Here is a 27906-nt window from a genome sequence, read left to right as displayed (position 1 = left end):
GCTGAAGCTCATTGGTTGAACTTGAATTGCTAGGGGGTTGGACCACGTGAGGGGAAAATGGTGCAGCACAGCTTCTAGAACTAGGGATTTTGTGGCTAACTGAGGTAAGACAGTAATTCTCCTAATGAACTATACATGTATGAACTACACATTGACACATCCAACCCAAAGCGGGAGGTTTAAAAAATACTTTAGTAGTCGCCAAAGTTCCAGAGCATGTCTAAATAATAAGACTAGATATGTATGGAGTCATATTTATATAATTCTCTGAAGAGGTTTTTAGAGTCAAGTCTCTTACCTCTCCCACCAGCATCTCATACACCAGTACTCCCAGGCCCCACCAGTCCACTGCCCTGGTGTAGGAGGTGTCTGTCAGAACCTCTGGAGCCAGGAACTCAGGAGTACCACAGAACGTACTGGTCCTGTCCCCATAGCCCATACCTGGGGAAGTAGAGAGAGATCAGGAATGAGAAGAATGGGAGAAAAGAGAAGCAGTGAGAGAGAGGTTGTTGTGAGAGAAAAACAGAGAGAGGAAGGAGAGCGAGAGAGACACAAACTGAGTCACAAATATATAAAAACATGAGCACATTAGCAAAAAGAGGCTTCAATAATAAGACTCAAAAGTACTCCAAACTACAACCGCTATGACCTTGCATCCTTACAGAGACATGAGACATGCTGAATAGAGAACATACCCTCTTTGCAGAGCCCGAAGTCTGCGATCTTCACGTAGCCCTGTGTATCCAGCAACAAGTTATCGAGTTTAAGGTCCCTGAGGAGGAGGGATGAAGACTAATTAAAAATTGATGAGTACTCTGAGGATGAAGGGGTAGGAGGATGAGAGGGTGCCTGTCTTTCATGTGTTCTGTATTTCATGTCTACCCAGAGTACTCACCGGTACACAATCTTATGGTCATGAAGAAACTGCAGGCCCAAAACCACACAGGCTGCGTAGAACCTGCAGGACGGACGGACAGACAGACAGACAGACAGACAGACAGACAGACAGACAGACAGACACACGACAGTAACAGCAGACCGTGGATGGATATGAGTACACATACAGTACACAACCATATGAACACAAATATACATATCTCAAAGCATGCCTCCCCCATGTCCCGTTACACATTCAGTAGAACACAGCAAACACAGCAACACACAGAGGTACCCACACGGCTCGGGGCTCTGTAAAGACGTCTGCGTGGATGTGCATCATGAGGTCACCCCCAGCCGTGTACTCCATGACGAAGCACACGTGTTCTGGGGTCTGGAAACATGCAAACAGGTTGACCAGGAAGGGATGGTGGGAGCTGTTCACCGTCTCAAAAATACGCTTCTCACACATCAAACTGAGGAGGGAGAGAGGAGAGGGAGAAGGAGAGATGAGAGAATGATAGAAGACAACAGGAAAGAGAGACAACTCTCTAATGTCAAGTACAGTATGTAAACACACAGTTAACTTGTACAGTGTATATGTTTGCCATGGTTTGTTGCTGATCAGTTTTGTGTTAACAATAATATTGTGGCACACTGTATATAAAACTAGACAATCCAGTCATAGAAATATCACCATGATGGAGGTCATACAGTGCCTTGCGAAAGTATTCGGCCCCCTTGAACTTTGCGAACTTTTGCCACATGTCAGGCTTCAAACATAAAGATATAAAACTGTATTTTTTTGTGAAGAATCAACAACAAGTGGGACACAATAATGAAGTGGAACGACATTTATTGGATATTTCAAACTTTTTTAACAAATCAAAAACTGAAAAATTGGGCGTGCAAAATTATTCAGCCCCTTTACTTTCAGTGCAGCAAACTCTCTCCAGAAGTTCAGTGAGGATCTCTGAATGATCCAATGTTGACCTAAATGACTAATGATGATAAATACAATCCACCTGTGTGTAATCAAGTCTCCGTATAAATGCACCTGCACTGTGATTGTCTCAGAGGTCCGTTAAAAGCGCAGAGAGCATCATGAAGAACAAGGAACACACCAGGCAGGTCCGAGATACTGTTGTGAAGAAGTTTAAAGCCGGATTTGGATACAAAAAGATTTCCCAAGCTTTAAACATCCCAAGGAGCACTGTGCAAGCGATAATATTGAAATGGAAGGAGTATCAGACCACTGCAAATCTACCAAGACCTGGCCGTCCCTCTAAACTTTCAGCTCATACAAGGAGAAGACTGATCAGAGATGCAGCCAAGAGGCCCATGATCACTCTGGATGAACTGCAGAGATCTACAGCTGAGGTGGGAGACTCTGTCCATAGGACAACAATCAGTCGTATATTGCACAAATCTGGCCTTTATGGAAGAGTGGCAAGAAGAAAGCCATTTCTTAAAGATATCCATAAAAAGTGTTGTTTAAAGTTTGCCACAAGCCACCTGGGAGACACACCAAACATGTGGAAGAAGGTGCTCTGGTCAGATGAAACCAAAATTGAACTTTTTGGCAACAATGCAAAACGTTATGTTTGGCGTAAAAGCAACACAGCTGAACACACCATCCCCACTGTCAAACATGGTGGTGGCAGCATCATAGTTTGGGCCTGCTTTTCTTCAGCAGGGACAGGGAAGATGGTTAAAATTGATGGGAAGATGGATGGAGCCAAATACAGGACCATTCTGGAAGAAAACCTGATGGAGTCTGCAAAAGACCTGAGACTGGGACGGAGATTTGTCTTCCAACAAGACAATGATCCAAAACATAAAGCAAAATCTACAATGGAATGGTTCAAAAATAAACATATCCAGGTGTTAGAATGGCCAAGTCAAAGTCCAGACCTGAATCCAATCGAGAATCTGTGGAAAGAACTGAAAACTGCTGTTCACAAATGCTCTCCATCCAACCTCACTGAGCTCGAGCTGTTTTGCAAGGAGGAATGGGAAAAAATGTCAGTCTCTCGATGTGCAAAACTGATAGAGACATACCCCAAGCGACTTACAGCTGTAATCGCAGCAAAAAGTGGCGCTACAAAGTATTAACTTAAGGGGGCTGAATAATTTTGCACGCCCAATTTTTCAGTTTTTGATTTGTTAAAAAAGTTAGAAATATCCAATAAATGTTGTTTCACTTCATGATTGTGTCCCACTTGTTGTTGATTCTTCACAAAAAATACAGTTTTATATCTTTATGTTTGAAGCCTGAAATGTGGCAAAAGGTCGCAAAGTTCAAGGGGACCGGATACTTTCGCAAGGCACTGTATATTGTCAGAGAGAGGCATGATATTCTGCCTTGATTCTGTCTTGGCCTGTGTTGTATTCTAGTGTTGATTCATACCTGTCCACTTCGTCCCGCGCCACAATGTCTCCCTTCTTCAGGGCTTTGATAGCGTACACACTGCCTGTCCTCTTGTACTCCGACAACAACACCTGGAAAACACCAGTGGTTCATGTGGATCTCGACCTGAATCCTCTGGATGGAGAACTTCCAAACAAAGGGAGGATATTTCAAATGTGAGGACACATACTTTGCCAAAGTGTCCCCTGCCCAGCACAGCGATCAGCTTGAAGTCCTGCAGACACAGAGGGCCTTTGCTCTGTCTAATACCAGGACACAAAGAAAATAATAATGATCACAATCACTGAAAATGCCTTTACTTTACCATGTTGAGGGTCATCTGCTAGCTGAAGAAACAGGATGCAGTATTATCTGGTGTTTTGTGCCTACCTAGCACTTCTATAGAGAGCATGTTGGTGTGATATATGTCTCTGTGGCTACAGTAACATGTTATGGAGGAGGTCAGGTCATGTGGCCATATTGTGAGTGGGTGTGTTTCTCCAGCATCATACTGTAGGGGCCATATTGTGAGAGGATGTACTCAGGTGTGAGTGTGAGGACACACTGTGCCAACTCTGCATGTTGCTGTACCTGCGCAAGGAACTTGTGGATAGGGTTCTGGTTGGCCGCCCTTGGGCGAGGTCTGGAGGGGACAAGGGCTCAATCACAGGCTGTTCCTGAGAGTGAGATAAAAAGAGAGATGGAGAGAGAGACATATAAAGAGGGGAGAGGGATAGAGAGAATGAGGGAGAAGGTGAGAGAGGGAGAAGGAAAAACAGACAGACAGGGCAACAGTAATTTTGTCACTCATCATTATTAGTAGCCAGTTCCCTGCTGGCTGGCTGGCTGCTCAATCCCCTTTCCTCTCCTCTCTTCCTCGTTACTGTTAATTAGTTCTTGAAAAACACTAGAGTAACTAATCCAGTAATCCCCCAGCACCACTGACCATACCATCTGTTACCAAGGCCCTCCCTTCCTCCGCATCTCTCTCCCTCTCCCTCCATCACTCCCTCTGTCCCTCTCTCTCTGTCCTCTCGTGCCAATCATGTTTTACACACTTGGAATCTAACACAGATTGGGCTTTGATCTAATTAAAGCTCATTCGATCCAATTTGGTCTAATTAGTGTGGATTTCTCCCTTTCCCCTCTTATTGTTACCTCTCTCCTCTCCTTCCTCCAAAGCCCTGCTCTGTCTCGCTCCAGATTCATCCTAGTCTAATAGTCCAATATGACTGAACCACTGTTTTTTAATCAAAGGCTTTCTGGAGGGAATGGCCAAAGGGAATGTGATACTACAGAGATGGCTATCAGATGATTATCACTCCATCGCCGCACCCTCCCTCCCTCTATCCTCCCATCCCATCCCTCCCTCCTCCCATCCCTCCCTCCATCCTCCCATCCCTCCCTCCCTCATCCTCCCATCCCTCCCTCCCTCATCCCTCTGTTCATCCCTTCCTTCTCTTCTTCTCACCAGGTGGGGTGTGTCAAAAGCGTCTCTCCTAATCTCAGGTCTCAGAGGAGAGTCGCTCTCCAGAGTCAGCTTCTCCACTGAGATCTCCCTACGACACACACAGAAACACCAGTCAACAGTCTCCCCATGTACAGTATATGTTGTGCTTGCTGTCTGAAGCATTAAAGAGGTATGAGTAAGGCTAACTGTGTGTGTGTGTACAGTACCCAGAATGTGAGCGTGAGTGTGTGTGTGGGGTGTAGCTGGGAACGTTATTTCCAGTAGGTATGGCGTTCCTCAGTAGGCGGACCCAGGTGGCGATGTCAACATTCATCTGATGAGCACGCAGGAACGATTTACCTGCCACACACACACACACACACACACACACACACACACACACACAGACACACACGGCAATAAGATATACTGATAAACACATCCCCCTGAAATGCAATCTATCCTGTTCACGCAGAAACTTTTAACATGGTTTACTCAATCCATTAGGACTGCCCAGATTGTACTGAAGAAGTTTCAACCCTGACACACTCAAGTTGTCATACTCCAAAGCATTAAACCACCTAAAACCATCAGATGAATCCACAGCACTGCTAATTCCAACACTAGATGGCAATACAGAGCACAGATGGATACAAAGTTACAAAGTGGGTTCTGGGTGGAGGTTGCATGTAATCACATATCTAGGACCTCCCCCAATCCCAATGTTAGGGGTGAAACACTAAACTGACTGTAGATCAGTGTCTAGGGGGCAACTCCATGCTACTCAGTGGGGAAGCAGTGGGGCGTCAGTGATGCAGGTGTGAGCCCTATAGGGATGCTGGGATACATGGAGCCAGGCTTGGCAGCTGCTGACAACATAAAGAACAAGATGGGGCTTTATCTAAGAGTTTACACATACTAACACAACACACTGTTCTGAGAAAAACTTATCTTACCATGCTGTTTGGAGAAAACCTTTTGTCTCTGCAGTCTTCGGCCTCTCACTATGACTGGGTTGAAGAACATTACCTGAAATACACACATATCAGCGGAGACTCATCAGAGGAGAAAGGGGAGGACCATCCTCCTCAGTGAATTTCATAAAAATAAAAATAGTGAAACATCTAAAAAAGTTATCCTTTTTAGAGAAAACTATACTAAATATATTCACGTAACCACATAATTGATTAAAACACACTGCTTTGCAATGGTCTACAGTAGCTTCAACAGCACTCTGTAGGGTAGCACCATACTCTAGCCGGTAGTTTCCAACCCTCTGGGTACATTGACTTCAATACAAAACCTAGGAGGCTCATGGTCCTCACCCCATTCCATAGACTGACACAGAAATAATGACACCATCCCGGAGGGCGTCCTCCAACCTATCAGAGCTCTTGCAGCATGAACTGCAAGATAATTAATCTAGTAAAGCATAAACTACAGCTTGCTAGCACATTTTGCTAGCACTCAAAGAGGGAAAAAAATTTAACAAATACATTTCGTAAAAAAATGAAGAAGCAAGAAAGAGATATTTCATATTTTTTTCACTTTCACTTTCACTTACTTAGCTAGTGAACGCAGCTAGCTAGTTTAGCCTACTTAAACACCCGGCTCAAACAGAGAGGAATGCCATGTTTGCTAGTTGGCTATGCCAATCCAACATTGGAACTCTTCCAAGTCAAGGTAAGCTTTTTGTTTTATTAATTTACTGCCACCGGTGCCCGCCGGTGTAACTGCTAAACTGCTTGCTGACTACACTGTACTGCATGATTGTAGTGGGTTTACTAACGCGTTAGTTTTAGTAGCTATGTTGACTATGACGTTAGCTAATAATGGTGACAATGATGTAGGCTGTGTGTAGCGGTTATGATATGAAGGTTTGGCTTAGAAAGATTTTTTCGCCTGGTCACAGACAGCTGATGTGTTTGTGGTGCACTGAAGTCCACAAGCGAAGGGAAAGGGTGAGAGGAGGAGAGCACGTGGATGCAAAAAGGAATTAACAATCAAAGTGATCATACTGTTTGTATGTGGCTGCTATGAAAGTGACCTGTGTTTGCAGGTGATCAGGGGTGCATTCATTCCGCCAATTCAGTTGAAAAGCATTCTTAAATGGAAGCAAATGGAACGAAATGGGGATAAACATATTTTAATTTGTCCAATAGAAACTTGTTTGCAACTGTTGGACTAATGGTTACACCCTAGATCAGCTAGATGCTGGCAAGTGTGTGCAAGGCGGTATTGAATGTGTCACTCTCTGTCACCTTGATTACTCATATTTATCTCGACCTGTGCACCTACATTGCAAACTTTCATTAATAGGCTAGGTTGTAGAAACCTTATGATGGGTATAAGGAAAATTTGAGAATCATGTAGTAGCCGAAACACATCGATGTTACAGTCATCCAATTTGCTGTAATAGAAATAAGGCCATGCTCATAAAACAAAATGTGCGTCCTCCCTCATCTTAAATAGCACTGATCGCCACTGACACATACAGTACCAGTCAAAAGTTTGGACAAACCTTTTAAAACCATTTTCTACATTGTAGAATAATAGTGAAGACATCACAACTATGAAATAACACATATGGAATCATGTAGTAACCAAAAAAGTGTTAAACAAATATAAATATATTTTATATTTGAGATTCTTCAAAGTAGCCACCCTTTGCCTTGAGGACAGCTTTGCACACTATTGGCTTTCTCTCAACCAGATTCACCTGGAATGCTTTTCCAACAGTCTTGAAGGAGTTCCCACATATGCTGAGCACTTGGCTGCTTTTCTTCACTCTGCGGTCCAACTCATTCCAAACCATCTCAATTTGGTTGAGGTCGGGGGATTGTGGAGGCCAGGTCATCTGATGCAGCACTCCAATACTCTCCTTCTTGGTAAAATAGCATTTACTCAGCCTGGAGATGTGTTGGTTCATTGTCCTAATTATATTCCCACTAAGTGCAAACCATATGGGATGGCGTAACGCTGCAGAATGCTGTGGTAGCCATGCTGGTTAAGTGTGTTTAGAATTCTAAATAAATCACTGACAGTGTCACCAGCAAAGCACCCGCACACCATAAAACCTCCTCCTCCATGCTTTACGGTGGGAAATACACATGAGGAGATAATCCGTTCACCCACACTCACAAAGACACGGCGGTTGGAACCAATAATCTCTAATTTGGACTCCAGACCAAAGGACAAATGTCCACCGGTCTAATGTCCATTACTCATGTTTCTTAGTAAGCAAGTCTCTTCTTCTTATCGGTGTCCTTCAGTAGTGGTTTCTTTGCAGTAATTTGACCATGAAGGCCTGATTCACACAGTATCCTCTGAACAGTTGATGTTGAGATGTTTCTGTTACTTGAACTCTGTGAAGCATTTATTTGGGCTGCAATTTCTGAGGCTGGTAACTCTAATGAACTTATCCTTTGCAGCAGAGGTAACTCTGGGTCTTCCTTTCCTGTGGCGGCCCTCATGAGAGCCAGTTTCATCATAGCACTTGATGTTTTTTGTGACTGCACTTGAATACACTTTCAAAGTTCTTGAAATTATCCATATTGACTGACCATGTCTTAAAGTAATGATGGACTGTCATTTCTCTTTGATTATTTGAGCTGTTCTTGCCATAATATGGACTTGGTCTTTTACCAAATAGGGCTATCTTCTGTATACCACCCCTACCTTGACACAACACAACTGATTGGCTCAAACGCATTAAGAAGGAAACAAATTCCACAAATGAACTTTTAACAAAATGCATTCCAGGTGACTACCTCATGAATCTGGTTGAGAGAATTCCAAGAGTGTGCAAAGCTGTCATCAAGGCAAAGGGTGGTTACTAAAATCTAAAATCTATTTTTATTTGTTTAACTTTTTTTCCTTACTACATGATTCCATATGTTATTTCATAGATTTGATGTATTCATTATTATTCTACAATGTAGAAAATAGTAAAAATAAAGAAAAACCCTTGAATGAGTAGGTGTGTCAAAACCTTTGACTGGTACTGTATAGTTCAGGATTGAGCAGAGATGTATGTGTTGGTGCGTGTGTTTGCATGTTCGCATGTCTCTGTATGTGTGTATGTGTATACATGGCGGGGTGTGTGTACCTCAGCCAGCAGCAGGCCCTGAGGCTCCAGATCCAGCTGAACTCTGTGTTTCTGGTTGTCCAGGAAGTCCTCCAGCTTCAGGTACTTGAGAGCACACAGGGAGCGGTAGTCCCTCCAGTACACTGCTATCTCCATCTCCCTGGACTGGGCCGAAACACAGGTCAACACACATACTGTTTCAACCACAGGTGTACATACACTTCTTTTTACCTTTTCACGCTCTCTCAATTCTCAATGCGCCTCTCTCTCTCTCTCAATCCTCAATGTGCCTCTCTCTCTCTCTCTCTCAATCCTCAATGTGCCTCTCTCTCTCTCAATTCTCAATGTGCCTCTCTCTCTCAATCCTCAATGTGCCTCTCTCTCTCAATTATCAATGTGCCTCTCTCTCTCTCAATTCTCAATGTGCCTCTCTCTCTCTCAATTCAATGCAAGGGGCTTTATAGGCATGGGAATCTCTCTCTCTGTCTCTGTCTCGGTCTCTGTCTCTGTGTGTGTGTTGTGTGATGTAATATCTTACTCTCTCCAGTTCTACAGTGAAGGTCTGGTCCCAGGCCTGCTCTCCCACTGTCTTCCAGCATGTCTGTCCCACCACTGTGTTCTCCAGCTTCAACACCGCACTCACCTCCGCTGTTCAACACATGTTTAGAAACTCACTACACAACACAAATGGACAGGCACACACACACACACACACACACACACACACACACACACACACACACACACACACACACACACACACACACTTACAGGAGAGTTCGTCGCACACACACACACACACACACACACACACACACACACACACACACACACACACTTACAGGAGAGTTCGTCGGTTTTGCCGGGGATCCTGAGGCTCATGCTGCTGGTGCTGCGGCTGTAGAGACCACTGAGTTTGAAGGAGCGTCCGTCCCCTGGGCTGTAGCACGGCAAGACTACCGGGGTTCCTCTACTGCGCCCCGGGACCACCTCCAACACCCCCACACAGCCCAGCAGACGCACCTGCAGGGTACCTAGGAGAGAGAGCGAGAGAGAGAGAGAGAGAGAGAGAGAGAGAGAGAGAGAGAGAGAGAGAGAGAGAGAGAGAGAGAGAGCGAGAGAGAGAGAGAGAGTTGATATGTGATGTTTGAGTAGAAGTGAGAGTATCATACCTGGTTCAAAAGGTTTATAACTTCAGTCACTGGATATGGGAGAGATATTCAACTGAATCCATGAGTTTCTGATGCATTAGAGCCTTCAGTTAGGTATAGACAGAGAGGTAGTGAGAGACTATTGAGAGGCTGTAATAGTCAGTGATAAATTATAGAGAGGCTGTACGTGTCAGTGATAGGGTATAGAGAGACTGTAAGAGTCAGAGATAGGGTATAGAGAGACTGTAAGAGTCAGTGATAGGGTATAGAGATACTGTATGAGTCAACAGTAACCTTGGGAAAATCCTCTGCATTACCATTAACAGCAGACTCGTACATTTCCTCAATGAAAACAATGTACTGAGCAAATGTCAAATTGGCTTTTTACCAAATTACCGTACAACAGACCATGTATTCACCCTGCACACCCTAATTGACAACCAAACAAACCAAAACAAAGGCAAAGTCTTCTCATGCTTTGTTGATTTCAAAAAAGCCTTCGACTCAATTTGGCATGAGGGTCTGCTATACAAACTGATGGAAAGTGGTGTTGGGGGTAAAACATACGACATTATAAAATCCATGTACACAAACAACAAGTGTGCGGTTAAAATTGGCAAAAAACACACACATTTCTTCACACAGGGTCGTGGGGTGAGACAGGGATGCAGCTTAAGCCCCACCCTCTTCAACATATATATTAACGAATTGGCGCGGGCACTAGAAAACTCTGCAGCACCCGGCTTCACCCTACTAGAATCCGAAGTCAAATGTCCGCTGTTTGCTTATGATCTGGTGCTTCTGTCACCAACCAAGGAGGGCCTACAGCAGCACCTAGATCTTATGCACAGATTCTGTCAGACCTGGGCCCTGACAGTAAATCTCAGTAAGACCAAAATAATGGTGTTCCAAAAAAGGTCCAGTCACCAGGACCACAAATACAAATTCCATCTAGACACTGTTGCCCTAGAGCACACAAAAAACTATACATACCTTGGCCTAAACATCAGCGCCACAGGTAACTTCCACAAAGCTGTGAACGATCTGAGAGACAAGGCAAGAAGGGCATTCTCTGCCATCAAAAGGAACATACATTTCAACATACCAATTAGGATTTGGCTAAAAATACTTGAATCAGTCATAGAGCCCATTGCCCTTTATGGTTGTGAGGTCTGGGGTCCGCTCACCAACCAAGACTTCACAAAATGGGACAAACACCAAATTGAGACTCTGCACGCAGAATTCTGCAAAATATCCTCCGTGTACAACGTAGAACACCAAATAATGCATGCAGAGCAGAATTAGGCCAATACCCACTAATTATCAAAATCCAGAAAAGAGACGTTAAATTCTATAACCACCTAAAAGGAAGCGATTCCCAAACCTTCCATAACAAAGCCATCACCTACAGAGAGATGGAGAAGAGTTCCCTAAGCAAGCTGGTCCTGGGGCTCTGTTCACAAACACATACACACCCTACAGAGCCCCAGGACAGCAGCACAATTAGACCCAACCAAATCATGAGAAAACAAAAATATATTTACTTGACACATTGGAAAGAATTAACAAAAAAACAGAGTAAACTAGAATGCTATTTGGCCTTAAACAGAGAGTACACAGTGGCAGAATACCTGACCACTGTGACTGACCCAAAATTAAGGAAAGCTTTGACTATGTACAGACTCAGTGAGCATAGCCTTGCTATTGAGAAAGGCCGCCGTAGGCAGACATGGCTCTCAAGAGAAGACAGGCTATGTGCTCACTGCCCACAAAATGAGGTGGAAACTGAGCTGCACTTCCTAACCTCCTGCCCAATGTATGATCATAGGGTATAGAGAGACTAAGAGTCAGAGATAGGGTATAGAGAGACTTTAAGAGTCAGTGATAGGGTATAGAGAGACTGTACGAGTCAGATATAGGGTATAGAGAGACTGTAAGAGTCAGAGATAGGGTATAGGGAGACTGTAAGAGTCAGTGATAGGGTATAGAGAGGCTGTAGGAGTCAGTGATAGGGTTTAGAGAGGCTGTAAGAGTCAGTGATAGGGTTTAGAGAGGCTGTAAGAGTCAGTGATAGGGTTTAGAGAGGCTGTAAGAGTCAGTGATAGGGTTTAGAGAGGCTGTAAGAGTCAGTGATAGACTATGAGTGTATGTACCAGTGAGTGGGGAGGGCTTGCAGAGGGTGCTGTACTGGTTGTGTACATAGGGGGTTCCGTGTCTGGAGCTGAAGGCTGAGGAGGAGGCCAGCACCAGCTCTTCCTTGATGAGGCAGGCCTTGGGGTGGTCGTCCGTCAGCTCCAGCAGATGCTGCTCCAGAGAACCTCTCAGCAGGTCACAGCGCTGGGACGACTCACTCAGACCACACTGGGCCTGGGGGGAGAGAGGAGCGAGGGGGTTTACAATGGTGTGTGTGTGTGTGCATTTAAATGTGCCCTAAATGGTGTGTGTGTGTGTGTATGTGTGCATTTAAATGTGCCCTAAATGGTGTGTGTGTGTGCATTAAATGTACGTTCATGTGTGAGATCCATACAGTAGTCTTGTGTGTGAACTCTGACCTCTGACATGGCCTTCTTGTCCTGGACCTTCCCTACTCCCAGCAGCCTCAGCATGTTCTTGGCTCCCTCAGCCATGGCGTGCTCCACACGGTAATGATGCCACAGCTCCTCCACTCGCAGCTCCACCCCACACGTGTCTGGATTACCTGGGGAGAGCGATAACAAACCATTTACTGACTCCTTGGCTTTTTACACATTTTGTTGTTACAGCCTTATTCTAAAATTGATTAAATACATTTTTCCCTCATCAATCTACACACAATACCCCATAATGACAAAGCAAAAGCAGGTTTTTAGAAATGTTTGCAAATGTAAAAAAATATATATAATAATTAAACATGACATTTACGTAAGTATTCAAACTCAGGACTTTGTTGAAGCACCTTTGGCAGTGATTACAGACTCTTGTCTTCTTGGGTATGACGCTACAAGCTTGGCACACCTGGATTTGGAAAGTTTCTCCCATTCTTCTCTGCAGATCCTCTCAAGCTCTGTCAGGTTGGATGGGGAGCGTCGCTGCATAGCTATTTTCAGGTCTCTCCAGAGATGTTCGATCTGGTTCAAGTCCGGGCTCTAGCTGGGCCACTCTGCATTGTCTTGGCTGTGTGCTTAGGGTTGTTGTCCTGTTGGAAGGTGAACCTTGGCCCAAGTCTGAGGGCCTGAGCGCTCTGGAGCAGGTTTTCATCAAGGATCTCTCTGTACTTTGCTCCATTCATCTTTCCCTCGATCCTGACTAGTCTCCTAGTCCCTGCCGCTGAAAAACATCCCCACAGCATGATGCTGCCACCACCATGGTTCACCGTATGGATGGTGCCAGGTTTCCTCCAGACGTGACGCTTGGCATTCAGGCCAAATGTTCAATCTTGGTTTCATCAGACTAGACAATCTTGTTTCTCATGTTCTGAGAGTCCTTTAGGTGCCTTTTGGCAAACTCCAAGTGGGCTGTCATGTGTCTCTTACTGAGGAGTGGCTTCCATCTGGCCACTCTACCATAGAGGCCTGATTGGTGGAGTGCTGCAGAGATGGTTGTCCTTCTGGAAGGTTCTCCCATCTCCACAGAGGAACTCTGAAGCTCTGTCAGAGTGACCATCGGGATCTTGGTCACCTCCCTGACAAAGGCCCTTCTCCCCCAATTTCTCAGTTTGGCTGGGCGGCCAGCTCTAGGAAAAATCTTGGTGGTTCCAAACTTCTTCCATTTAAGAATGATGGAGGCCACTGTTTTCTTAGGGACCTTCAATGCTGCAGAAATGTTTTGGTACCCTTCCCCAGATCTGTGCCTCAACACAATCCTCCTACGGACAATTCCTTCGACCTCATGGCTTGGTTTCTGCTCCGACATGCACGGTCAACTGTGGGACATATATAGACAGGTGTGTGCCTTTCCAAATCATGTCCAATCAATTTAATTTCCCACAGGTGGACTCCAATCAAGTTGTAGAAATATCTCAAGGATGATCAATGGAAACAGGATGCACCTGTGCTCAATTTGGAGTCTCATAGCAAAGGGTCTGAATACTTACGTAAACAAGGTGTTTCTGTCTTTTATTTGTAATACATTTGAAAACATTTCGACGAACCTGTTTTCGGCTTGTCATTATGGAGTATTGTGTAGATTGGGGTTTTGATGGATTTGTGTGCGTCTGTGTGTGTCCTAAGTTAGGGATGGTTCATGACTTATGAGGCTAAATGCCCTGCAACTCTGATCTATTCTTAATCCAACGGAGGGAGGAAGGTAGAGAGAAGAAGGTAGGGAGAGGGAAATAGACAGCAATACATTTAAAGATATGGGCCTAAATCTGTATCTTTACTTCCTGTGCTTTTCTCATCTTCTCACTCTCTTTTTCGTTCTCGCTTTCCATATCTTACTATTTGTTTCCTTATCTTTCTCTCTCCCCTTTTCCCTCTGTCTCTAACCTTGGGTAAAAGAAGCATGACTTTTTGCTGTTGGGCAACATCATGGGGATGCAGGAACATCAATAAGGCCTTAACCTGCGCTCTGTGTGGAAGTGTGTGTGTGTCTGTGTGTGTGTGTGTGTGTGTGTGTGTGTATGTGGTGATCTGTTACCCACACTTCATAAAACATTTAACAATAGATGTACAGATTAGAGACAGACAGACAAAGGGGGATGAACAGACAGTCAGACAGGAAGACAGACAGACAAGCAGGCAGGCAATCAGGCAGGCAGGCAGATATTTACCCTGGATATCTTCATTCTGCTCAGTGGCCTGTATGGCCTTGCGGATCTGCATGCGGATGATGTCGATCTTGGTCTTGCTGTCCTGCAGCATCTGCTGGGCCGCCTGATGCATCTTCTTGTCCTACAAGCGACACCGTACAGTGAGGACAGTGAAATAGCAGACAGCTCACAAATACACATCCCAGCTAACCTTCACTACTCAGAGAAGAATCAGGCTGGGAGAAGATCTGACCAGAGACATGAACTCAGAAGAGTGAGAAAGAGAGATTGTGGAGGGGCTGGCTGTATTGTACATAGGCTACAATAGATGTATATATTAGAGGGGTTAGGTGGTCCAGGTTAGGTGGTCCAGTACCTTGGTGACTCCATTGGCATAAATGGGGATCATCTTCTCTGCTCCCTGTTTACACTTGAGCTCGATGTTGAGCTGGCGCTCCAGAGCCGTGATCCGGTCCTGATTGGCCGAGCAGCTGCGCGCCCCGGGAGACTTGGGGGCATCTGAGGGTCAAAGGTCATGGTATTAACTGACAGTTATTATAATCATTAACAATGGCCAACTTTTTTCTACATTCTACATTTTACATTCTACATTCTACATTTTGTTCGAATCCATCCAATGGTATAAGGCTACACTCCATTCGCTTCATAGTTCCATCCCCGTCAGTGATACCTGTGTTGTTGTCGTCCCCTCCTTTGACCACAATGTAAGCGTCCAGCTCCTGTAACTTAGAGTGCAGGCTGTCCAGTCTGCGGTTGGAGCTGCGGAGCTGGCTGTCCACCTGCTGGGCATTCTTCTTGTCTGTGGTGGCTCTCCTCAGGTTATCTGCTCCTTCCTTGATCTTCAGCTCCTTCCTGATCCAGTCAAATCACAGGGACTTTTCATAAGTTTGTAGCATCACACAATGAGTAGTTAATCAATACATCATAGAAATGATTGAATAGTAAATGAGTAATTAAGTAGTAATGCTAACCTGATCTCCCGGCGGATGTGGTCCCTCGCTCCGTCCAGCCGCTGCTGAATGCTGGAGTCAGAGAAGTCTGAGCTCTGGTCCAGACCCAGCTGCTCCAGCAGTGACAGCCCACCTGGGTCACTCTGACAGGGGGAGAGGAAGAGGAGAGGGGGAGAGACAATGGATAATAGATTAGTATCGGTCAAATACATTGCGACATGTATTGTGCCAAGATGATATTGCAGTGATAGCAGAGAGACATAGACAAAGGTCTGCAGTATTTCCTCTCTGGGAAAAAGGCCTAATTAGGGGTTTTGGAGGAGTGGAGGTGCAGGGGACTAGGTTGCGTTCACCTTTGACACCAGATGTCTCCCACACAACCCTGTAGGTCAGAAGGTTTAACTGAGCAGCACTAAACTGGCTGCAAACATTAGGATAGACAGGAGCATTTATCTGTACACGGAAAATAAAGAAAGTGAGAGAGAGAGAGAGAGAGAGAGAGAGAGAGAGAGAAAGAGAGAGAGAGAAAGAGAGTGAGAAAGAGAGAGAAAGAGAGTGAGAAAGAGAGAGAGAGAGAGAGAGAGAGAGAGAGAGAGAAAGAGCAGGCTAATGTTCCAATGGGTCCCAGAGGCAGGTGCCCAAACCAAAGAGCCCAACATTTCAGCTCACATCCTGTGTGACTGCAGTGCAGCAAAGAGTAAAAATAATGTAGATCCATGGCTAGAGTACAGTGCCTTGCGAAAGTATTTGGCCCCCTTGAACTTTGCGACCTTTTGCAACATTTCAGGCTTAAAACATAAAGATATAAAACTGTATTTTTTTGTGAAGAATCAACAACAAGTGGGACACAATCATGAAGTGGAACGACATTTATTGGATATTTCAAACTTTTTTAACAAATCAAAAACTGAAAAATTGGGCGTGCAAAATTATTCAGCCCCCTTAAATTAATACTTTGTAGCGCCACCTTTTGCTGCGATTACAGCTGTAAGTCGCTTGGGGTATGTCTCTATCAGTTTTGCACATCGAGAGACTGACATTTTTTCCCATTCCTCCTTGCAAAACAGCTCGAGCTCAGTGAGGTTGGATGGAGAGCATTTGTGAACAGCAGTTTTCAGTTCTTTCCACAGATTCTCGATTGGATTCAGGTCTGGACTTTGACTTGGCCATTCTAACACCTGGATATGTTTATTTTTGAACCATTCCATTGTAGATTTTGCTTTATGTTTTGGATCATTGTCGTGTTGGAAGACAAATCTCCGTCCCAGTCTCAGGTCTTTTGCAGACTCCATCAGGTTTTCTTCCAGAATGGTCCTGTATTTGGCTCCATCCATCTTCCCATCAATTTTAACCATCTTCCCTGTCCCTGCTGAAGAAAAGCAGGCCCAAACCATGATGCTGCCACCACCATGTTTGACAGTGGGGATGATGTGTTCAGGGTGATGAGCTGTGTTGCTTTTACGCCAAACATAACGTTTTGCATTGTTGCCAAAAAGTTCAATTTTGGTTTCATCTGACCAGAGCACCTTCTTCCACATGTTTGGTGTGTCTCCCAGGTGGCTTGTGGCAAAATTTAAACGACACTTTTTATGGATATCTTTAAGAAATGGCTTTCTTCTTGCCACTCTTCCATAAAGGCCAGATTTGTGCAATATATGACTGATTGTTGTCCTATGGACAGAGTCTCCCACCTCAGCTGTAGATCTCTGCAGTTCATCCAGAGTGATCATGGGCCTCTTGGCTGCATCTCTGATCAGTCTTCTCCTTGTATAAGCTGAAAGTTTAGAGGGACGGCCAGGTCTTGGTAGATTTGCAGTGGTCTGATACTCCTTCCATTTCAATATTATCGCTTGCACAGTGCTCCTTGGGATGTTTAAAGCTTGGGAAATCTTTTTGTATCCAAATCCGGCTTTAAACTTCTTTAAAACAGTATCTCGGACCTGCCTGGTGTGTTCCTTGTTCTTCATGATGCTCTCTGCGCTTTCGACGGACCTCTGAGACTATCACAGTGCAGGTGCATTTATACGGAGACTTGATTACACACAGGTGGATTGTATTTATCATCATTAGTCATTTAGGTCAACATTGGATCATTCAGAGATCCTCACTGAACTTCTGGAGAGAGTTTGCTGCACTGAAAGTAAAGGGGCTGAATAATTTTGCACGCTCAATTTTTCAGTTTTTGATTTGTTAAAAAAGTTTGAAATATCCAATAAATGTCGTTCCACTTCATGATTGTGTCCCACTTGTTGTTGATTCTTCACAAAAAAATACAGTTTTATATCTTGATGTTTGAAGCCTGAAATGTGGCAAAAGGTCGCAAAATTCAAGGGGGCCGAATACTTTCGCAAGGCACTGTAGATATAACAGAGGCCAAGACAGCAACAGAAAGGGACAGACGGAGTCAGTGACTTAAAAAGCAGTTGTGACAGAGAGAGGAGCAGTCACTGCGAGGTGAGTGCTTCCCTTCAGAAAACTGAGTCTCTAAGAGCAGCAGAGTGAGACTGAGACGTTAAATGAGTCAAGGTCTGAGTGCTCACGTCCCCTCCTGATGGTAACCAGATCAGAGCAGATTAGTGCAGCATTAATATAGACTAAAATCTATCAGGGCTTGTTCCTGCTCAGGGCCACTGATTCACACAGACACACTGTCAGCACGCCAGCTCTCAGCAAGCCACATAGAAACAGATACAGCACACAAACACACATGACAGTGTGATAGACATTAGGTACAAATACAGACATACATGCATGTAACGGTATTGCATGCATATAAGCACATTTGCGTGCATGCACTCACATACACACACACACACACACACACACACACACACAAACCGACATGCAACACTATCACAGTAAATCCCCAACAGCAGACATTAAAAACAATAAAACAGAGACAGCTCATTATTAGAGTTGAACAGAGCCCACATCCTTCAACATGGAGAGACAGACAGACAGACAGACAGACAGACAGACAGACAGACAGACAGACAGACAGACAGAGCAGTCCCAGTCCCTCCTCTCTCATAACGACTGACTGACTGCTGTAGGCCACTCAGAGACCTGGCTCCAGCCTGCAGATCTGATTACAGCAGCGTCCCTATTGGCCTGTTCAGCGCCACGCCAGGCATAACAGAGCAGAGCCCGGCTCCTACCAGGCAGACTCTCATTAGAACCATAATCCTTCTGCAATACAGTACAATACAGCAGGCTGCAGCCAAGCCAGCCCTTGTGGCCAAGCCCAGCTATTGGGCCTTTGAGGGCTACTTACACAGGCTATTAAACAGGAAACCTTCCACAACAACAGTGCAGAGTAGTCATGGTAATCTGGGAATATTTCTCATAGCGGACCTGATGGCCTAATGTTGTGTCAAATGGCGCACTGAAATGTTTGGCTATTTGTTGTGAAGGAACACAGCGATAGATATACAGGTGAAATAAACTCAGCTAAAAAAGAAACGTCCTCTCACTGTCAACTGCGTTTATTTTCAGCAAACTTAAATAAAACTTGTAAACTTGTAAATATTTGTATGAACATAACAAGATTCATCAACTGAGACATAAACTGAACAAGTTCCACAGACATGTGACTAACAGAAATGGAATCATGTGTCCCTGAACAAAGGGGGGGTCAAAATCAAAAGTAACAGTCAGTATCTGGTGTGGCCACCAGCTGCATTAAGTACTACAGTGCATCTCCTCCTCATGGACTGTACCAGATTTGCCAGTACTTGCTTTGAGATGTTACCCCACTCTTCCACCAAGGCACCTGCAAGTTCCCGGACATTTCTGGGGGGAATGGCCCTTGCCTTCACCCTCCGATCCAACAGGTCCCAGACGTGCTCAAAGGAATTGAGATCCAGGCTCTTCGCTGGCCATTGCAGAACACTGACATTCCTTGCAGGAAATCACGCACAGAACGAGCGGTATGGCTGGTGGCATTTTCATGCTGGAGGGTCATGTCAGGATCAGCCTGCAGGAAGGGTACCACATGAGGGAGGAGGATGTCCCTGTAACGCACAGCGTTGAGATTGCCAGCAATGACAACAAGCTCAGTCAGATGATGCTGTGACACACCGCCCCAGACCATGACGGACCCTCCACCTCCAAATCGATCCCGCTCCAGAGTACAGGCCTTGGTGTAACGCTGATTCCTTCGACGATGAACGCGAATCCGACCATCACCCCTGGTGAGACAAAACCGCGACTCATCGGTGAAGAGCACTTTTTGCCAGTCCTGTCTGGTCCAGCGACGGTGGGTTTGTGCCCATAGCCGACGTTGTTGCCGGTGATGTCTGGTGAGGACCTGCCTTACAACAGGCCTACAAGCCCTCAGTCCAGCCTCTCTCAGCCTATTGCGGACAGTCTGAGCACTGATGGAGGGATTGTGCGTTCCTGGTGTAACTCGGGCAGTTGTTGTTGCCATCCTGTACCTGTCTCGCAGGTGTGATGTTCAGATGTACCGATCCTGTGCAGGTGTTGTTACACGTGGTCTGCCACTGCGAGGATGATCAGCTGTCCGTCCTGTCTCCCTGTAGCGCTGTCTTAGGCGTCTCACAGTACGGACATTGCAATTTATTGCCCTGGCCACATATCCAGTCCTCATGCCTCCTTGCAGCATACCTAAGGCACATTAATGCAGATGAGCAGGGACCCTGGGCATATTTATTTTGGTGTTTTTCAGAGTCAGTAGAAAGGCCTCTTTAGTGTCCTAAGTTTTCATAACTGTGACCTTAATTGCCTACCTGTTGCTGTTGTAAGCTGTTAGTGTCTTAACGACCGTTCCACAGGTGCATGTTCCTTAATTGTGTATGGTTCATTGAACAAGCATGAGAAACAGTGTTGAAACCCTTTTACAACAAAGATCTGTGAAGTTAGTATTTTTACAAATGATCTTTGAAAGACAGGGTCCTGAAAAAGGGCTGTTTCTTTTTTTGCTGAGTTTAGTACTGTTGCTATCAACACGATCATAAGTTGTGGGCCAAATGGCCCAGTCAGCTGGAGCGTGGTGTTACTGTCCTAACAAAACCAAGGCTGTAGCTTCATTGTGCTCCCAGCCCTGTCCTTCTCTGCAATAAAATCATCTAGAGATGGAGGTAGAGAACATACAAGGAGAGAGAAAGATGAGGGAGGAATAGAGCCTTGGTAGGACTAAGACAGGAAGAACACCCACTTGTTGAGCAGAACTGAGACACACACACACAACACACTAGTTTGACACACACACTCGTCTTAAAATGAACAGCTACTAATAGTGAGGCAGGAGGTGAGCAACAGTGGCACAGAGGAGAGAAGAATAGCAGAGACAACAACATAAGAGGAAGGAGGAAAGGGCCGGACCATTAACCATGTGACTCACTACTATACATTTATTGCCATTTAGCAATGCCCTCCAGTGGAACAATACCGAGAAATTGAATAGAGGCAGTTCTCCACTCATATGGGTCTGAAAACAATGCGACAATACTAAAAGCAGCCCCGACATGAGTCATCAGAAATGGCATGGACTGAGAAGGAAGTGAACATGAAGCAGAAAGCGGAGAGGAAACTCACAAACACACTGTAGTGTGGAAGGCAACCATGTTGTATGGTGCCCAGACAGAGTGTGCCTACCGAAGACTCGGCGTCCCCCTGGTCCAGTTCAGTGTGAGTGGGGTGGTCTGCAGCTGTGTGCTCCCCTGGGCAGTTCGCCAAAGCTCCCTCGCTGGCCATGGCCCACCCTGGCTCTCTCTGTGTTGCCCAACCCCTCCCCTCTGCCCAGTTACACACTCTCACACCAGAACCGCCACTCAAAGTACAGAGAGCTATTCCTGCCTCCTCAAATCCGGGATGTGCTTCCTTCCCGCCAGGAATCAAAAGAGACTCAATCTGAAGCGAATGAGCGAGGAAGAGGTAGGAAGAGAGAGAGAGCGACACAGCTCCACCCCCACCCCCAACCCACTGCTTCCTGTTCTGCTCTCTAGCCTAGAGAGAGAGCGAGAAACTAACAGTAACACTACAGAAACACACACAGAGGAGAGTGGTGTGGTTTTGTAAGCGAGTGAGCAATGCCACTTTGCTTCCTGCTGTTGGCTAGTCTTAGCATAGCGACAGGCTGCTGTGATAGACACTGATCACATCAAACACACTGCCAGATGCTGTGTCTGTTTCAAGTTTCAAGTTTCATTAGTCGGGATACACCTGGTGTACACCGTCCAAAGAAATGCTCACTTGCAGGTTAATTCCGGACAATGCAACAATAAGAAATAATAAAAGATAAGAATAGGAATATAAAGTAAATGGCTCAGTAGAATAGAATAAACATTTTAGCATAAGTATAATACAGGAAGGTACAATTTAGTGTCCAATATTTATACATGTTTGGGGAAGGGGGGATTCAGGGACAAGTGTTTAAATTATGCAGTATGGCAATCATAACAAGAGTCTGGTAGCAGCAGTTGTGAAGTGTGTGTAGAATGGATGGAAATATGTGTGTGTGTGTGTGTGTGTGTGTGTGTGTGTGTGTGTGTGTGTGAGAGCCAGTTCAAGTGTTCAACAGTCTGATGGCTTGTAGATAGAAACTGTCTCTGAGCCTGTTGGTATCAGATCTCATGCTCCGGTACGTCTGCCTGATGGTAAGGGAGTGAACAGCTCATGACTGGGGTGTGTGGGGTCCTTGATGATGCTGCGGACCTTCCTCAGGCACCGTTTCGAGTAGATGTCCTGGATGGGTGGGAGCACGGTGATGTACAGTGCATTCGGAAAGTATTCAGACCCCTTGACCTTTTCCACATTTTGTTAAGTTACAGCCTTATTTTAAAATGGATTACATTTCTTTTTTCCTCATCAATCTACACACAATACCCCATAATAACAAAACAAAAACGGGTTTTTAGATTTTTGTTTATACCTTATTTACATAAGTATTCAGACCCTTTGCTATGAGACTCGAAATTGAGCTCAGGTGCACCCTGTTTCCATTGATCATCCTTGAGATGTTTTTACAATTTGATGAGGTCGAAGGAGTTGCCCGTAGAACTCCAAGACAGAATTGTGTCGAGGCACAGATCTGGGAAAGAGTACCAAAACATTTCTGCAGAATTGAGAGGAGAAGGGCCTTGGTCAGGGAGGTGTTTCACTGTGGAGATGGGAGAACCTTCCAGAAGGACAACTCGTAGAGACGGAAGCCACTCCTCAGTAAAAGGCATGACAGCCCACTTGGATATTGCCAAAAAGCACCTAAAGAACTCTGGCCATGTGAAACAAGATTCTCTGGTCTGATGACACCAAGACTGAACACTTTGGCCTGAATGCCAAGCAACACGTCTGGAGGAAATCTGACACCATCCCTACGGTGAAGCATGGTGGTGGCAGCATCATGCTGTGGGGATGTTTGTCAGCGGCAGGGACTGGGAGACTAGTCAGGATCGAGTGAAAGATGAACAGAGCAAAGTACAGAGAGATCCTTGATGAAAACTTGCTTTAGAGCGCTCAGGATCTCAGACTGGGGCGAAGGTTCACCTTCCAACAGGACAACAACGCCAAGCACACAGCCAAAACAAATTCAGGAGCGGCTTCGAGTCTCTGACTGTCCTTGAGTGGACCAGCCAGAGCCCGGACTTGAACCCGATCAAACATCTCTGGAGAGACCTGAAAATAGCTGTGCAGCGACACTTCCCATCCAACCTGAGAGCTTGAGAGAATCTGCAGAGAAGAATGGGAGAAACCCCAAATACAGGTGTGCCAAGCTTGTAGCGTCATACCCAAGAAGACTCCAGGCTGTAATCACTGCCAAAGGTGCTTCAACAAAGTACTGAGTAAAAGGTCTGAATACTTATGTATTTTTATTTGTAATAAATTTGCAAGCATTTTTAAAAACCTGCTTTTGCTTTGTCATTATGGGGTATTTGTGTGTAGATTGATGAGGGGAAAAACTGTTTAATACATTTTAGAATAAGGCTGTAACATAACAAAATGTGTAAAAAGCCAAGGGGTCTGAATACTTTCCGAATGCACTGTACTGGGCCATCTTCACCACCCGCTGAAGGGCCTTGCTGTCATTGGACGGAGATAATCCTGTAACAGGTCGTGATGCAACCAGTGTGTGTGTGTGTTCATTTGGGGGAGAGGTGAGAGGCACAGAAGACGTAGGGAGCACAACTGAGTGAAAACAGTCAAAGGCCAAGATATTACAACCAGGGAACCACAAAAAGCTTTCAAATCCGTCACTGAAAAAGCAGTCATACATAGTTAATTACACCTAATAATAAAAGCTAAGGGAATCAATAGCTATTCTTGTCATTTGTCCAAACAGGGGAACATTGACACATAGCAGTTGTTGTATGTATCATGTTACAACAGAAGCATGTTGGTCATAAATAGCATCAGGCCACATGGAGAAGAACACCCATGGAGAGAAACAGAGGCACAGCTGCTTCACAGAACAGGGAACAGGAAGTGGAACTAAACCATGTCACAGGGTTTGTATCATGAGAGTGAGAGGGAGGGAGGATTAGGGATGCAAAATGGGAACTTACAATAAATTCCCTGGTTTTCACGAAATCCCAGTTGGAGGATTCTGGAATCAGGAGGGAATAAGCAGGAAATCCAGAATCTTCCAAACAGGATTTCTGGAAAACCAGGGAATTTCTTGAAAGTTCCCGGAATTGTGCAACCCTAGGGCTAAAAATCATATCCCGATTTCTTTCCAAATGCTTATATAATTGTGTTTTATGACTATTGCACATTTTATAAAACACAGACTAGATAATATAACAGTATTTGGCTAAAATGCTGCTAGCGGTACGTGGTAATGACAAACTGAGCATGAATTTTTCAGAATCAATGTTAGAACTGTCTGCTCTGTGCACAATTTGAGTAGTTGAGACATAAAAATGTTATCGTTAAAGGTTAACTTATCCCCTATTACAATAAAATAATGTCTCAATGTGTCCATATGACCAATTCTGTTGGACCAAACCTCAAATGAAAACAGCGAGTTGAAACCGCTTGTCAGAGGAAGAAGTGATCTCTCAACTTTGTTGGTGTGAGGGGCGGGGGAGGGGCTTGGTGTGTGTAAACAGAGAGGAAGAGGCGACGCGAGAGGTTTCACTCTCGGCAAAATCTGTCCAAAATAAGCCCAATGCGTGTAAATGGGAAGGTGCACACAGCACAGAAGGCGCGAAGGAGACAAGATCAAAAACACAACAAGAGAACAGGCAGACTTAAACACTCATAAAAACGAAAAAATACAAAAAAACTAAATTCTTGAGATACAGGAATTTCGAATATTGTGCAAAAACATACATTTGAATGAATAAAATAGATTTGATATATTGCCCAGCCCTACTAGAAAGGCTGAATAACCATAACAAACAGGTAAAGTTTACAGACAAACAGCAGTGAGAGGAGTGACCCAGCAGAACAGCCAGAGTGTCCATGTTGCCTCCAGCCTCTTCCTGTCAGTGACTGATTCAGTGAGGTTGTGTCAGTCTGAAGTCCTGACTCAGAGGCTACCCTAGGTCACCTTCAGAATGGCTCACAGCCATGTCAGACCAGGCACACACTGTCAAAACACGTTCTCTCTCATAAACACACAGATGTACACACAACACACACACACACACACACACACACATACAGGACAGCCTACTCAGTAACAGGGCAAATGCTGCCCATCACCACAGAGGAAGTGAAAGTGTCCCATAGAATGACTTCCTATAGAGAGGAATGTATGTATGTATGTATGTATGTGACATGCAACACACAAGACAGCCATAGAGAGAAAGAAACAAGAAAATGGGAGTCACCCTCATCCCTCTCCCTCTTCTCTCTCACCATCTTCCTCTCTCCCATCATCCCTCAGGCAGTCTATCTGCCATGCTGTGGCTGGGCCCCAGTGTGTATTAGCTCCTCTCAGCTCGATGTAGCCATTGACTGAAAGCCATCCCTTTGATGAAGTTAATGGCCTGACTGCCGGTTTGCAGCGCCTGCCTCTATAAATAAACATAAAGCCCATCTCATTGACTTTAAGGGAAGCACTCTTGTCTATCTGTGCCACTTCCCTCCCAACTCCCTCCCTCACACCTGTGATGCTTGGTGATGCATAAGCAAATATCAATAATGACAATGACAGGGAAATGAGAAAGCATAGTGCTGCTGCTTAACTGATAGACTATGAGGTACTAATGTATAAGTCATTATAATTTAATAACAATGTCCTTTCCGACTCAGTCATGTGTGCTCTGATGGGATATTTTGGGGGAAGAGAAATGAAGTATGGGGGAACTGCTGGGGGATTGGCAGTTCCAGGAACAAGCTGGAGGATGACGATGACATGTTTTGGAGTTGGGGTCATGGATTAAACCAGAAGCAATGTGAAGCCACTGTGTGGGAGTGGATGTTCAGACAGGTGACAGACAGTGACCTGTAAATGACCCATCAAGGTCTTCCTAGAGAAAGCTGTCAAAAGCACAGAGAGGTGTGCAACAAGGGTCAGGTGTGCTGATAGTGATTGCCCCTGAGGGAGAGAGAATGAACATGGTGTTGTGCTATAAGTGTCAGAGGATGAGAAACAGTGACCTCTGGGGTCAGCAGAGAACATCGGCACTCATGAGCATCACCACAAGTTCCTAAAAAACGAAGCGATAGAGATTGCGAGAAAGTAAAGGTGAGGAGAGAACGAGTGTTTAAAACAGGACAGAACTCTCTCAATATCACTATTATCCATCAATTTCATGGCTAGTGACTACACTCTGTCGTGTAATCACAAGTGATTTTGTTGCCAAAATTATATCAGTGAGGTACTATGTCTGATAGTGTGTTCTCCCTTTGCACTGTCATCTAGAGACCCAGACAGTGACAGAATGAGGGAGCGTCATCTAGAGACCCCGACAGTGACAGAATGAGGGAGCGAGAGAGAGAGAGAGAGAGAGAGAGCGAAAGGTTCCAGGGAAACAGGAGAGATATGTGAGGTTGTCTGAATTCCCCTCACATCCTCTCATCTCCACACAGCCCCATTCAGCAGGCAGCAGGCATGCAGTGGCTGGGATGTGGGTTAAGAGGGCCTGGTGGGGAGCAACAGTGAATTCCAATTACCACTCACTCCCCTCCTCCCTCCTCCCCTTGATGTGCTGCTTAACCACTGTTCACAGCAGACAAACACATCACATCGAGAGAGCTACCACTCAGATAATGAATATACACACCAACTGAAGAGTTGTGAATACAACAGCATGGAAGTCCATGTCAGTGGAAACGTAGAGAGTAGTGAGGCTGAGGGTGGAGAATCAACGCTCCCAGTGGCGGAGTTGGAGCACAGAGTGTACAAAACAGTTAGAGGGGTGTCATTACTGTTGTGTACAGAAATTGTAGAGCATTGTTATCAATGCTCTACTGAACCCACCTGCACAAAGCAGCACATAGCAAACAAAGTTGGTGACCTACAACAGTCATCCTGAATATGGTCATGACACAGAGCAGAGGGAGAATTACTGAGGTGCTTTATGGGACAATAGCCTAGTGGTTAGAGCGTTGGACTAGTAGCCGAAAGGTTTCATGTTCAAGTCCCCGAGCTGACAAGGTACAAATCTGTTGTTCTGCCCCTGAACAGGCAGTTAACCCACTGTTCCTAGGCTGTCATTGAAATTAAGAATTTGTTCTTAACTGACTTGCCTAGTTTAATAAAGGTTCAAAAAAAGAAGGCTATGCTAGTGCACTGTACTTATGAAAGTGGCCTCCTCCTAATCCTTATATACCAGTGGAAAGTTGCCCTAAGAAATTGTCCAAGACTCCAGCCACCCTAGTCATAGACTGTTCTCTTTGCTACCGCACGGCAAGTGGTGCCGGAGCGCCAAGTCTAAGTCCAAGAGGCTTCTAAACAGCGCCATAAGACTCCTGAACATCTAATCAAATGGCCACCCAGACTATTTGCATGGCCCTCCTCTTTTACACCGCTGCTACTCTCTGTTGTTACCATCTATGCATAGTCCCTTTAATAACTCTACCTACATGTACATGTTACCTCAACTAACCGTTGCCCCCGCGCATTGACTCTGTACCAGTACCCCCCTGTATATAGTCTCCACATTGACTCTGTACCGGTACCCCCTGTATATAGTCTCCACATTGACTCTGTACCAGTACCCCCCTGTATATAGTCTCCACATTGACTCTGTACCAGTACCCCCTGTATATAGTCTCCACATTGACTCTGTACCAGTACCCCCTGTATATAGTCTCCACATTGACT

The 27906-nt window shown here is 45.1% G+C and overlaps 1 protein-coding gene across 5 annotated transcripts in view; it reads right to left on the bottom strand.

Moving 5' to 3' along the window:
• Window positions 1–27906, bottom strand: part of LOC110538283 (serine/threonine-protein kinase N1) — a 55821-nt gene that overhangs the window by 12237 nt on the left and 15678 nt on the right. For 2 of the 5 annotated variants that reach the window (XR_016485327.1, XM_021625001.3), the window contains exons 1-20: window positions 21291–21768; window positions 15696–15817; window positions 15395–15576; window positions 15080–15222; window positions 14725–14845; window positions 12527–12672; window positions 12128–12341; window positions 9666–9857; window positions 9362–9471; window positions 8845–8988; window positions 5693–5765; window positions 4964–5096; window positions 4758–4845; window positions 3878–3963; window positions 3477–3549; window positions 3287–3378; window positions 1176–1352; window positions 896–958; window positions 696–772; window positions 299–441 (exon numbers count right to left, since the gene is read on the bottom strand). Coding sequence is in view for 3 of the 5 variants with exons in the window: in XM_021625001.3 (XP_021480676.3) it covers window positions 299–441; window positions 696–772; window positions 896–958; window positions 1176–1352; window positions 3287–3378; window positions 3477–3549; window positions 3878–3963; window positions 4758–4845; window positions 4964–5096; window positions 5693–5765; window positions 8845–8988; window positions 9362–9471; window positions 9666–9857; window positions 12128–12341; window positions 12527–12672; window positions 14725–14845; window positions 15080–15222; window positions 15395–15576; window positions 15696–15817; window positions 21291–21389 (2478 nt within the window). In the remaining 2 variants the exon portion in view is untranslated. Of the gene's footprint in view, window positions 1–298; window positions 442–695; window positions 773–895; window positions 959–1175; window positions 1353–3286; window positions 3379–3476; window positions 3550–3877; window positions 3964–4757; window positions 4846–4963; window positions 5097–5692; window positions 5766–8844; window positions 8989–9361; window positions 9472–9665; window positions 9858–12127; window positions 12342–12526; window positions 12673–14724; window positions 14846–15079; window positions 15223–15394; window positions 15577–15695; window positions 15818–21230; window positions 21769–27906 lie in introns of those variants that run through there. The other 3 variants (XR_016485326.1, XM_036938556.2, XM_021625002.3) reach the window with 3 other exon arrangements.

This window comes from Oncorhynchus mykiss, chromosome 12 (genome assembly GCF_057628025.1).
Source record: "Oncorhynchus mykiss isolate SJ-2025 chromosome 12, ASM5762802v1, whole genome shotgun sequence".
Taxonomy (NCBI): domain Eukaryota; kingdom Metazoa; phylum Chordata; class Actinopteri; order Salmoniformes; family Salmonidae; genus Oncorhynchus; species Oncorhynchus mykiss.
The sequence above is the reverse complement of the archived record's forward strand: the minus strand, read 5'-3'. Positions and strand labels throughout refer to the sequence as shown.